Source organism: Ranitomeya variabilis, chromosome 5, assembly GCF_051348905.1.
Source record: "Ranitomeya variabilis isolate aRanVar5 chromosome 5, aRanVar5.hap1, whole genome shotgun sequence".
NCBI classification, from domain to species: domain Eukaryota; kingdom Metazoa; phylum Chordata; class Amphibia; order Anura; family Dendrobatidae; genus Ranitomeya; species Ranitomeya variabilis.
In genome coordinates, this window is record NC_135236.1 from 153971660 (window position 1) to 153984789 (window position 13130).

General features: G+C 39.9%; 1 protein-coding gene and 1 long non-coding RNA gene across 3 annotated transcripts in view; both read right to left on the reverse strand.

The window, feature by feature from the left end:
* Nucleotides 1-430: 430 nt before the first annotated feature.
* LOC143775375 (uncharacterized) lies at nt 431-2992 on the reverse strand. The gene is made up of 2 exons (XR_013215638.1): nt 2662-2992; nt 431-2619 (listed from the first exon to the last, which is right to left on the reverse strand). It is a non-coding gene; the product is annotated as an uncharacterized LOC143775375 (long non-coding RNA).
* Nucleotides 2993-3637: 645 nt separating this feature from the next.
* The window catches only part of SV2B (synaptic vesicle glycoprotein 2B), a 263857-nt gene continuing 254364 nt past the window's right edge, over nt 3638-13130 (reverse strand). For both annotated transcript variants that reach the window (XM_077263430.1, XM_077263429.1), the window contains exons 11-13: nt 9036-9236; nt 8126-8285; nt 3638-5803 (exon numbers count right to left, since the gene is read on the reverse strand). In XM_077263430.1, coding sequence (XP_077119545.1) covers nt 5620-5803; nt 8126-8285; nt 9036-9236 — 545 coding nt within the window. In that variant the 3' untranslated portion in view covers nt 3638-5619. The remainder of the gene's footprint in view (nt 5804-8125; nt 8286-9035; nt 9237-13130) is intronic.

Here is a 13130-nt window from a genome sequence, read left to right on the forward strand (position 1 = left end):
CATTGATCACCCTCACGATCAAAAAGTTTTTTCTAATATCTAATCTGCATCTTCTCTTTTTCAGTTTCATTCCATTTCTTCTTCTCTTTTTCAGTTTCATTCCATTTCTTCTTGTGTTTCCATGTGCAAATGAGAATAAAGATGATCCTTCTACAATGTGACAGCCCTTCAGATATTTGTAGACAGTTGTTAGGTCTCCTCTTAGTCTTCTTTTTTGCAAGCTAAACATTCCCAGATCCTGTAACCGTTCCTCGTGGGACATACTTTGCAGCCCGCTCACCATCCTGGTTGCTCTTCTTTGAACTTTCTCCAGTTTTTCAATCTATTTTTTTAAATGTGGTGCCCAGAACTGGACACAGTATTCCAGTGGAGGTCTGCCCAAGAAGAAGTACATTTCATACATCATACTCAAAACGACAAACACAAGACAGCAAGTGTAATGTTCAGTTTTAATGAGCACGGTCCATACATGAACATGAATCCATATTAAAAGCTGAATTCGCAATGACAGAACAATAAGTTAAACAATTAAAAATGGAATAATCTATTTCACAAATAAATTAATGATACAATAAATAAAAGACAACTAGAAATACATCAATCCTCACCCAAGCAGTATGGTCCAAATTAAATACAGCAGAAGATAGGTAGAACTATATCCAGCTGTGTGTGCGCCACAAGCAGGTAATATACCGCTCTGCAATACGCTGCCTGCCCAGCACTACATGGAGGTACATTTACAGTATGCCGTGAGATGTACGGAATTATATACATCTCTAGTAACATACATTGTAGGTAATATTGATAAATTATCTCCGTTTTGGGCAAATTGTAAGTTTGAGAAATCACAGAGTCACAGTGCCTGATTCCAATGATGTATCACTTAGTTTACTGGGTGCAGCAGTTATGATAGAGTCACAGTTTTGTCTGCTGCAGATCTAGCAGAGCTCAGTTGTGATTCTGTGTATAACCCGCTCACATCACAGCTTTCTGTGTACATTGTATAGTGGCAGAGAGCTGATAATCAGTGCTGTGGGTGTGGGGTTGGACTAGCAGGCACCAGGCCAGATGTCCTGCAGTGATATTCTCCTGCTAAAACACTGATGATATTAAAAAAGAAAAGCACAGCCCAATAAGTGACACATCCCTGCAATTAGGGACTCTGCTCCTACAATATGGTGCTCTCAGATTATATAGCAAAAATCTGGCCACAGACTCCCTTTAATATCCATATTATTATATCCATACTCTTCCCCATTGCTGAGCTGTGGGCTTTCCTTGTGTTACCTCCAGGACACATACAGTAGGCGACACTGTGCGAAAATAATCCCCTTTCTCTTTAACAGCTAATGTATCAAAAATGAGTGGATCATAATAAAACTCCCCACCCCTGACTATGACTATCTAGTCACTCTTTTATATAAATCTATCAGTCATTTTGAACTTTGGTTGTGTTTTGCGCCCCTTGTGCACCTGTGAAGGTTGTACCTATGGTGACTCTGGAGAGTCTAATTTTTAGTGAGTTTTTATGCTGCATATTTTCAAAAACATGCAAGTACCATATTTTACTTTACGGGTACAGAGAATCTGCAACATCAAAAACTCACTAAAAGCGCATTTTGGGAACGTAGCCTAAGACTGCATATGTGAATGAATTTCTATGGGTGTCCTATAATTGTTCCATAGTATAGCAATTATTAATAGATGCATGTGGAACTATTTCAGACAAATGTTAGCTTGTTGTAACGCTTCCCTTATCATAGATAAAGACCTTCGATTCACAAAGGAATTTAGTAAAAGTTTATAAAATATAAATGTCAATCTCGACCTATTCACTATTGTGTTCAGTCTGGAGATTCAGTGCTTTTTACGTTTTTGGATAATATTGGATACTGTATAATGAATTACATAATCTTGTATTAAGTATGAGCAGAGAAGGCAAAAACATTTGCTGAATGGAGCTTTCAAGATTTGTCTTGTATCTGCGGGGAAACACTTCTCCCTGTGCTCCGTCACTTAGATGGGAGCCCTGCAGTGCCAGATCAGGCAAAGGTCCAATTTCCCTGTCTGGTGCTTGATCCATGTAAAATTCATTGTGACACGGCTAACAAACACCTACGGACCTCATCCATCACAGCTAATGCCTGGCGATGTCTGTGAGCCGGTCACTTGTAGACACAATACCGGGAATAACACTTGTATAGCCTTTTTTTTCTAATTAGTTAATGTGCAGTTTGTCAAGATGGAAGAAATCCAGAACCTGCGCTGATAAAAGAATAAAATATCCAATTAAGGCTACTTTCACATTAGCGTCGTGCACTGCACATTGCAATGCGACGTTGCGGCGCACCGACGCATACTGTGGAAGCACAGCACAACGGGGGCAGCGGATGCTGTTTTTCAACACATCCGCTGCCCCATTGTGAGGTGCGGGGAGGCGAGGGCGGAGTTCTGTCCGCGCATGCGCGGTCGGAAAAGACAGGAACGACGCACCAAAAAACGTTACAACCAACGTTTTTTGGTGGCGACGGTCCGACGCAACATGATGCAACCGTCGCACAATGGTTGCGACGTGTGGCAATGCATCGCTAATGCAAGTCAATGGAGAAAAAACGCATCCTGCAAGCACTTTTGCAGGATGCGTTTTTTCTACAAAACGACGCATAGCGACGTACAGTGCACTACGCTAGTGTGAAAGAAGCCTAAGAAAAACCTTTACCAAACATAGAGTATAACGTAGCTTATTTAGACAGATGTCATTAAAGAGGGCCTGTCATTTACATAAAGGCTACAAAAAGAAGATTGAGAAGACTGGCATACAGAGAGTAGCAGGTTGCCAACACTATATTAAGCATAAATTTTAAAAGCGGTTGTCTATTATCTGGAGAACACCTTTTAAAATGAAGCAGTTCCCTTTGTTATATAAAAATCACTTATACTCACCTCCCACATTGGTGTTGTTCAGGCAATGTCAGCGATGGACATTGTTATACTGGAAATAGAAATGACTAAGGGTGCTATGTCACCAGAAACACGTAGATAGTGTTTTTAATTATATTGTGCTGTTGTTTTATCCTCTATTTTTTGATATGAAGTGAATAAAGTACCAAGACTTTGCTTTTTCACCACCTTGTTGAGCTGGTTTTTTTTTCTATTTCCTGCATTCCTCACGCCTTGACACAGTGTTTCTGTGCTCCGAGCCTCCAGGGACTACAACTATGGTGAGCTGGATTTTTTCTTTTGTCTTCACATTGTTATACTACATGAACCCTCCAGGAAAACAGTGGCCATTTTGGGTGGGGCTGCAGAACTCTCATGTCCTTCAGAAGAACTTTGGATGTGTGGAAGAAGTGAGAGCACAGTGGCCTAATGGTGGCCACTGATCAGATCCAGGGGCAAAGGTGGCATAAGAATATCACATGATTTCCAATAGAATCAAATATAAATTTTGTCCTCGTGAAATTACACATATACAAATTTTAAAAACAAAGTAAAGAAAGAAAATGTACATCTTCCAGATCAACATATTTTGCCACTAAAATTTGGTCCTTTGCAAAACAGAGATATTAATTGGCAGTGCCGAAAAATGACTTTATTGTGCTTATTTATTTGTGCCATTATTTTTTTTTATTTTGTTACCAATACTATGTACTTTGTTTTGAGCAATTTCCTGCTAAGAAATGGAATTACGGGACATAAAAATTATAACTGAATTATTTACCTGACATCAAATTATACTGACCTGTTAATTTAAAACTAATAGATATAAGAACATATGCAGTGACCATGGCAGTATTTTCACACAGAGTTTTTAGAGACAGAATAATCACACAAGTTTTTAGGAAGAATATGTTTTTTGGGTTTTAAAGTTTTTTTTTCCACGTGGTATTTTGTAGCCTTTTGACTTGACATGTCACTTCTTTGTCTCCAAAAACATTGTTCAAAGAATAGAACTGCAACATGGTTTTTCTATGATATGAATAGGAAGAGAATTAAAAGCATATTGGAAGTGGATTTTGTTGTGAATTTTAAAGCGCAAACAATTTGAAATCCTCTTCAAAAAACTCCATGTGATTATAACCTTACAGATTATCTTCTTTCTAAGCTATTATCTGCATGAACCCAATGGTTTTCATGGCAGCAATATGGCAGGCTAATGACTAGTTTGGTTCAGACCTAGTCCCTCTCCTTGACCAGAATTTCATGCATAAAATCTAACCATGAGAATTATTCAAATATTCGAGTGAAAATATACAAAACTGTGTAGTTGAAAAACACATCAGATAATAACACAAATGATCAATAATTGGTTAGGAGACTTCTGATGCAGTGCCTAGATTTAGAGAAGAAAGCTTCCCAAGAACCGATTGAGTAAAAAAAAAATGGTAGTATAAAAACAAAGGCCTGAAGAAATTTAAGGGTATGTCCAAATGGATCAAATATGCTGCAGATTTTTCCAATGACTTATACAGACAACATTGTGGATGAAGAGTCTGCAGAGTAAATTTATCAATGTTAACAATTTATGCTGAGGGTGTTCTTCAAAGATTTCACCATTTGCAATGTGATCTATGGTAAATGTAGACTAATAGAATCCACACAATTTAATGCAGAACCTACCTCTTTCTTGTGGTGGATTTATTTTTTAAATTCTTACCATGTTATTATACACCATAAAATTTTTTACTATAAATTGAGAGCTATATACATCAGTGGTAGAGTTGGTGCCAATGGATTTGCAAGACCCGGTCTACCTCCCACATCAGTAAACTGTAGCCGCTGGGCGGAACCCCTGAGAACCGACTCCCACCTGACGGCATCTGCAGCTCTTTTTTTAGTTAGCTGGCTAGGCTGGCTAATCAAATGAAGACCCGTGCATGCCCGGTGGTAGGAGGGGCATCTCAAGGCTCCAAATCAAGGGCCAAAGGTTACTAAACCGGTCCCAGGGTCACATCCTGTAAATCTATTTGCGCCAGCTCTAATCAGTTTCAAGAATTTATTTTTTTCTCGCTGGAACTGTGTACAAAATTTTGCTCCTTCTAAATCCCGTTTTTTACATGTCAACCAGGGAAATCACAGATACATGACCAATTGTTCAAAGTGATTGCTTTTCTTCTGTTTTATAGCTCTGAACTTAGTTTTGTCTTATAAGTAAAATGGAAATCTTGCAATGGAGGAAGCAAGATTTATATATTTTAGGCGGTGAGCATTTCTATTTACAATATCATCCAGAACCTTTTTTGTACCACTGCACGGTTATTTGGGAAATGAACTATGTGCTAAGAAACTCTAGCATTACTAAGAGACCTTTAAATAGATTTTTACCCATAACCTACAAATTATAAATCCGCTATAGATGAATTTTCATTGAGACAAAAAGCCTAAATGCAACGTTCATATGATAAATACGTTTAGAATATAAGTAATACAGAAGTGGATTGGTTAACTTCTTATCTTTGTAAGTTGCTTGAGCTGTGAAGACTGTGATGGATTATGTGCTCAGTGAGTGGTGGATGTCACGTCAACACAAGTCTTAGAGAGGATACCATCACTAGAACATCTTCAGACACTCTGGGTCCATTGTTACGGGATCTTAGTAGTTTATGTCTATGTAAGATTTCACATCAGGACAAGTTCTCGGGTCTCAGGTAGTCGGAGAGATATAAGGCCTCCACAAACAAGGGCAGTGGATGCTATGAGAATTGGGACCACCTTTGTTATGCCAACAAAAGATGCAAAAATCGAGTTTCCAAAAATGGCAGCCAATTTGCAAAGGCCGTTTAGGATCCCAAAAGCAGTTGCCCTGTTAATGAGAAATGAGAGGGGTCAATCAACACCTGCATGACCAGATTTTCATATTGTCAAACCAATGAACTTTAAGGTGGCCTGTCATATAAAAAAAACACTATTAACCTGCAGATATGGGTTTAATCTATAGATTAATAGTGTTCTGAAGCTGCCTGACATCTGCGCTGAGAGCTCCACTGATGGAAATAAATTAACTTTATTCATCCTGGGAGCCTCAGGCTTTCAGTTATTGAGGTGGTACTGTCACAACCTCAGTTACCGATCAGTGCATTGTGAGTGATGGCTGTGACTGCACCCTCAGCACTGACTGACAGCCGGCTCTATTGCAGGCACCGAGCAGCTTCAGAATGCTATTAGCCTGTAGATTAATCCCTTAGCTGCAGGTTAATAGTGTTTTTTTACATGACAGGTTCCCTTTAATTAAAAGACAAAGCAATCTATTTCCTTTAGGTTTAGTATTTAAAGTTAGAGTGTTTAGGTCACCGGTCATTAACTTAGGTTACCTAGCAATTATGGGAATGGCAGAAAATGCATTAAACCCAACATCAGTAAAACCCACTGAGACTTTGAATCCTTATTTTCATTATCAACTGATCTGAAACTCTTGGAGACCATTGAATCAGATGGCCAACAAGTGATATCTTATAGCACAGGGTCCACTGACAGTCCTCGACTATTTTGCATAAGGCTACTTTCCCAATTTTTACAATCTCAAAATTTATGCATCTCTAGGTCAGGAAATACACAGCTGCAAAAATGTTTTTTATGTATTTTTGCCGCGTTTTTGGTTTGTTTTTGCCTGCATTTTTTCCCTTTGTTTTTGATTGATTTGAGTGATGTCAATGTGAAAAAATGCATGGCAAAAGCACACAGAGAATTGACATGCAGCAGATTATTTTCTGCACCAAATTTGCAAGTCAAAAATAAACAACGTGTGCATGACACTTCAGATTTCTCATTCATTTTGCTGACATCAGGATTGCTTCAGGTTTATCTACAAAATCTGCACAGAAAAAACACACTACAAACGCACCAAATCAGTAACGTGTGCACACAGTCTTACAGTTCCAGCAAAGTGAATAGATTTTATAAAAATCTCATGCCCTCAGTGCTTCTTTTTAATGTATCTTAACCAGACCTACAGTGCCTGTTTCAAATTTGCAGCATGTCAGTTCTCTTGCGGATACGCCGAGTTTTCTCTACAGAATTTCCCTATAGACTTTCATTGGGTTCAGAAACTCCACAAATAAAAAAAAATGTATTTTAACCATACGTGACTTAATGTCAAAGGGTTTTTTAAATCTGGTGCTCAGCGTTGCAAAGCATGCAAATACGCACTACAATGTAAAACTTTTCAAAATTCTCTTAATAATCAAAACTATAACATTTAACAATTTATAAATTGTAACTCTGAAAATGTTAAATACAATATTAAGTGCACCATTTGCAATAAAATGCATGTTGGGTGTACATCCCGTAAATTAACATCTTAACGATATTCCCAACACTAATTGCACCAACCGTCATATTTCTTTTGCGGCAAAACATTCTTCTTTACAGCTTTTTGGTTTTGAAAGGGTTAATAAGCCGATTCGAGGTGGGGATATGGCAAGACGCCTTTTAATCAGAGAGGCTTTTTGGATATTTAATTTAGACACACGTTTCCTCAACGGTTTTAAATTTGATTAGCGAAATTTCATATCATTACTAATCAAACCTTGAATTCTATGTATTACGAATTCTGACATATTCTCTTGCTTTGTGTATATTTATTCATTTTTGATGCATTTTGTTTTTACCCTGTCACATGTTTTATGATAATACCATCACCAGTGTATTTAGTCTCAAGTTCAGCCATTTTGAACAAGCTTTGACAAAGAACGGTCTCGTTTGAATCGCGTCGCTTGTTTCCCGTGCTGTCTGTCTCGGAGATACACTCTTATTGAATTCTGGATGAAATAAAGTTTTTCTACTGATTAGGAGCTGGAAATTCCACCTTTTTTCCATATATCACACAAGCGATTGGATTGTGGTTTTCCATGCATACTGGACCCTATGCGGTGAGCTGGCAACTTTTCTCTTTTCTAATTTTATTTATTGTATATACTTTCAGTGTGCCAGAAATGTCACAGAACATTGCACCTCTTTAATTTTTAGTGTGCCCCCGGATTGGTTCAGTAGGACAACATGTCCCTTGGACTAAAAAAGTTTGAGCACCCCCGATATGCATATACTTACTACCCAATTGTTATTTAACCTGCATTCTCGTGGATACAACATCGGTTTACACCTGAACAAAGAGAACAGATTCTAGTACCTTTTATTTGTAGGGTAAAGCTCCACAGTAATAACGTCCAGGGCATTCCATGCCGCTATACTGGTGCCACAGAACAGGCACTGCCAGCCAATCATTGCAGATTCACTGTTACCAAAAAACAGGAAGAAACAGCAAACTGCAGATATCAGCATAGAGCCAGCTGGAACAGAACACAAGATGGAGAGTTATAGGCAAGAGAGGAATTTACCACAGTTTGTTCATTGCTCATCTACCATGCTTTCCTTAACACAAATAAGACAACAAAATGGAGATATGCAAATCAATCTATCTATCTATCATCTATCTATTATCTTTGCACATCACTTAAAAAATCTGTAATTTCTTGAATGCATTATATTCCGGCACATGATACACAGAAGGTACATGGATGTCACACAGATGTCATCCGCGTGCGTTACGAGGTTTCCATGGACCGATAAACTTGTATGAAAACACGGACATGTGCACAGCCCTATAGATTATAATGGGCGTGCATGTGTACGTGTCTCTGGTATGTGTGAAAATGGATACCACACATATCGGAAACACGGACATGTAAAGGGGGCCTAACATGTATGAAACCCATTTTTGGGCTCATGGATGAAGAGCAGACATATCTGTACCCAAATTAACACTGCTCATCCTGACCCTTCCAGTTTACATACGTTTGAGAATTAGTGTGACATGTACACTGTGACAGAACACACAAGTATGGGAAATAAAGGAGAACACATTCGAGTGGGTTAATGTTCTTCTTGATGTGTTAAATTGTAAGGCAATCCCTATTGGCATTTTAATGGATATGATACCATATTTGGGGTCATCTGCAATCGGTTCTCTGCGGCTCTTGTTACTCTTCCTGGACATAACTAGATCTTTGCTCCAGACTAACTTCATTATGGACTCTCACCTATCATTCTTATCCTTCCGATTTTATCCATCAGGAGAGCTGAGATGATATTTCCAGGTAGTACAGACAAGCTTCCCAGAAAACTGACCAGGTAAATCAGGAAATCATTATCTTCTTCAAAGTCAATATCACAGTCTTCTTTATGATTAGAGAACGTGCTGTTTACTAATGTGCAATCAATGAATCTGTGCTCATGGAGATCTGTATAAAAAACATGAAGACAGTCATGAGCATGAAGGACGTCAGATATAAACGGTTAATTATTACAGGACTCTCACACCAGCATCTCCGATAATTCTGAATGCAAAATAGTAGTCTGATGAGATCTGCCAGCTTTCCAGTGAGATTACGATGGGTGAATACGTAATGGGGGAAATCCTCAAGGATTTGATTTCACTGTGAATTGTGAGATCTTGAAATCTTTTTGACCAATAAATCCTCATGGCAGGTAAATAGTTAAAGGGGTAATGCTATGTAACAATGTTGGAGGACATGACCTCTTACCACACTGACAATCACAGAGGTGTAAGGGGAAGTGTCATACCCAGGCTCTGCTGCGTAAGGAGACCAAATACTCTTATGAACCTCGGTGCCAAGCTCAGATCTGTGAAAGTACCTAAGTTCTAGAGTTGAGCAGGTCTGACAAGATTCAAATACTTGGTGTGTTTGAATCCAGAAGAGTTTTCTGGGAAATTCGATTTACAGCCAATTTATTTTCAGTGAACTGAATTTCTCTTATTGTGCTTTCGGGCCTGGAGAGATCTCCGAGCATAATAAAAGTAAGATGTATAAAATAAAATAAAAAAGCAACGAATAGACACCTCACCTCTGTTGCCGGGGCTTCCAGCTGCCACTAGGCCTGGGTTGTCCTTGCACATGTGCCTAGCCATGACAGAAGTCACGGTCTAGAGTGCTTGTCATAAAGGACATCTCCTGACGTAACATTATCCTGGCTTTCAGCGTGTGGTGGCGGCAAGATTAGAGGGTGAGCACCTCCAATTTATGATCTACAGGGTGGATTGTACGTTGGAGGTAGCAGGGAGGTGAGTGGTGAAAAGAGAATTTTTTTTTATTTTATTTTTTTAACCTTTAGCCTTCTATGGTTTAGCAAATTGTGGACAGCTACCATCTTTCCGAATTTATGAGCAGCAAATTACAAAAAAATAGACATTCTGGAGGATATGGGTTTTTTAACAATTAAATACAAATAAATTCCTCTCAAATAAATTTGCCTGACTCTAATAGGTTCCTATGGCTTATTTAAAGGTTGCTTAAGCCCTTAAATTTCATCAATATCTATTAGATAGAGCAGTGTTCCCCAGACATCCATCTCCAGATGGTTACTCAACACAGTGACAATAGAAGTGGCAATGCATGAGCAGACTCTCTCCATTCACTGACATTTCAGTACAGGTTACAGATTATCGTACTTGCAGGGTTGTATTCAGAACTCTCATAGCAGCATGGCATGTCTTGTGTCACTGCGGGCACGACACCAATCGGAAGAGAGGACCCCCATTCTCGAATTAGGCGCAGGTCACTTTCTCTCTCCACAGACACTTTGCCAGGGATTGTGTGCAGATTTACTATGGATTTCACACTATGTATTACAACAGCTGCACATTCTCGCAACATGTTTTGATGTCACACGTTGTACTGTATTGTGCAGGATCTGCCTGCAAAACCATCATAATTCCACCATGTCTGAATGTAGCCTAAGAAATTTCCAAAAACAGTTTTGCACACAATTCCCAATTTTACCGCTAAGCTAAGTTCTTCTGTAAGTTCACACTTTAGTTCAGAATTGAGAGTCCTCAGTGGTTGTTACCTTTTAATGGCTAACTGAAAAGATGGTAACAAACTGCAAGCTTTCGAGTCTACTCAGGTCTCTTCATCAGGCTTAGACTAATACAAATTTGTATTAGTCTAAGCCTGATTAAAAGACCTGAGTAGTCTCGAAAGCTTGCAGTTTGTTACCATCTTTTCAGTTAGCCATTAAAAGGTATCAACCACTGAGGACTCTCAATTTTAAATATTTTTCTATCCACTGGCTAACACGGTACCAAGATATACATCTTTCCTGTATCACTTTAGTTCACTAACTTTACACTCCCTGACAGAAGTAATGTCGATTATCCATGTTATGTAAAAAAAGCTTATAACCTGACGTTAAATTCATCCATTGGTTGTATCAATTATTCTTTTGGAAGCTGAAACCCTCCAAAATGTGGTTTAGTTTAAGAAAATAAATTAGCATCAATGCAGAAATATTGATCAGTTAATGGACACAGAATAGTCAGATTTTGGCAAGACAATGTTTTGTCGTCTGGTCATATAATGCACCCAATCCTAGCTTACATCCTCACCTGTGCTCAGTAAATGATTGGTTAATTAGTATGTGTGTATAAAAAGAAATCCAGCACCCCAGACCTTCACTTGAACTGCAATTGAGCTCTGACAACATGCCAAAAATCCACCCTGCGACCAAAGCCTGGATTATCAAGAGGTTGAAGACCAGATCTGTCATGAATCCCCAATGGCTAGGGATAGCACAGGACAAGCAAAGTATAACAAATATCGGACGAGCTCTAGGGTGATGGAACCTGGGCTGACCGCTGCCCTACGCCTGACAAACGCAACTAGAGATAGCCAGGGAGCGTTCCTACGTTGGTTCTAGATGCCACGCACCAGCCTAAGAGCTAACTAGTACTGCAGAGAAAACAAGACCTCACTTGCCTCCAGAGGAATTAACCCCAAAGGTATAGTTGCCCCCCACATGTATTGACGGTGAAATGAGAGGAAGGCACACACATAGAGATGATGTATATAGCTTTAGCAAATAGAGGCCCGCTGAAAACTAGAAAGCAGAATGATACAAAAGGGGACTGAGCGGTCAGCAAAAAACCCTAATCAAAAAAACCATCCTGAGATTACAAGAACCCATGTGCCAACTCATGGCACATGGGGAGAACCTCAGTCCACTAGAGCAACCAGCTAGCATAGAGACATTCTAAGCAAGCTGGACCAAAAACCAAACAACTGAAAATCAGCACTTAGCTTATCCTGAAAGATCTGGGAGCAGGTAGGCAGGAACCAAACAGAGCACATCTGAACACATTGATAGCCGGCAAGGGAAATGACAGAAAGGCCAGGTAAAATAGGAAACACCCAGCCTCTGATGGACAGGTGGAAACCAAAGGCCGCAACCCACCAAAGTCACCCAGTACCAGCAGTAACCACCAGAGGGAGCCCACCAACAGAATCCACAACAGTACCCCCCCCTTGAGGAGGGGTCACCGAACCCTCACGAGAACCCCCAGGGCGATCAGGGTGAGCTCTATGGAAGGCGCGGACCAAATCAGTCGCGTGAACATCGGAGGCGACCACCCAGGAATTATCCTCCTGACCATAACCCTTCCACTTAACCAAATACTGGAGTTTGCGTCTGGAAACACGAGAATCCAAGATCTTTTCAACAACATACTCCAATTCTCCCTCCACCAGCACCGGAGCAGGAGGCTCGACCGAAGGAACAACGGGTACCTCATACCTCCGCAACAACGACCGATGGAACACATTATGAATAGCAAACGATGCTGGGAGATCCAAACGAAAAGATACAGGGTTAAGAATCTCCGAGATCCTATAAGGACCAATGAACCGAGGCTTGAACTTAGGAGAAGAGACCTTCATAGGGACAAAACGAGAAGACAACCACACCAAGTCCCCAACAAGAAGTCGGGGACCCACGCGGCGACGGCGATTAGCAAACTGCTGAGTCTTCTCCTGAGATAACTTCAAATTGTCCACCACCTGATTCCAAATCTGATGTAGCCTGTCCACCACCACGTCCACTCCAGGACAATCCGAAGATTCCCCCTGACCAGAGGAAAAACGAGGATGAAACCCCGAATTACAAAAAAAAGGAGAGACCAACGTGGCAGAACTAGCCCGATTATTAAGAGCAAATTCGGCCAGTGGCAAAAAAGCAACCCAGTCATCCTGATCAGCAGAAACAAAACACCTCAAATAAGTTTCCAAGGTCTGATTAGTTCGCTCCGTCTGGCCATTCATCTGAGGATGGAATGCAGACGA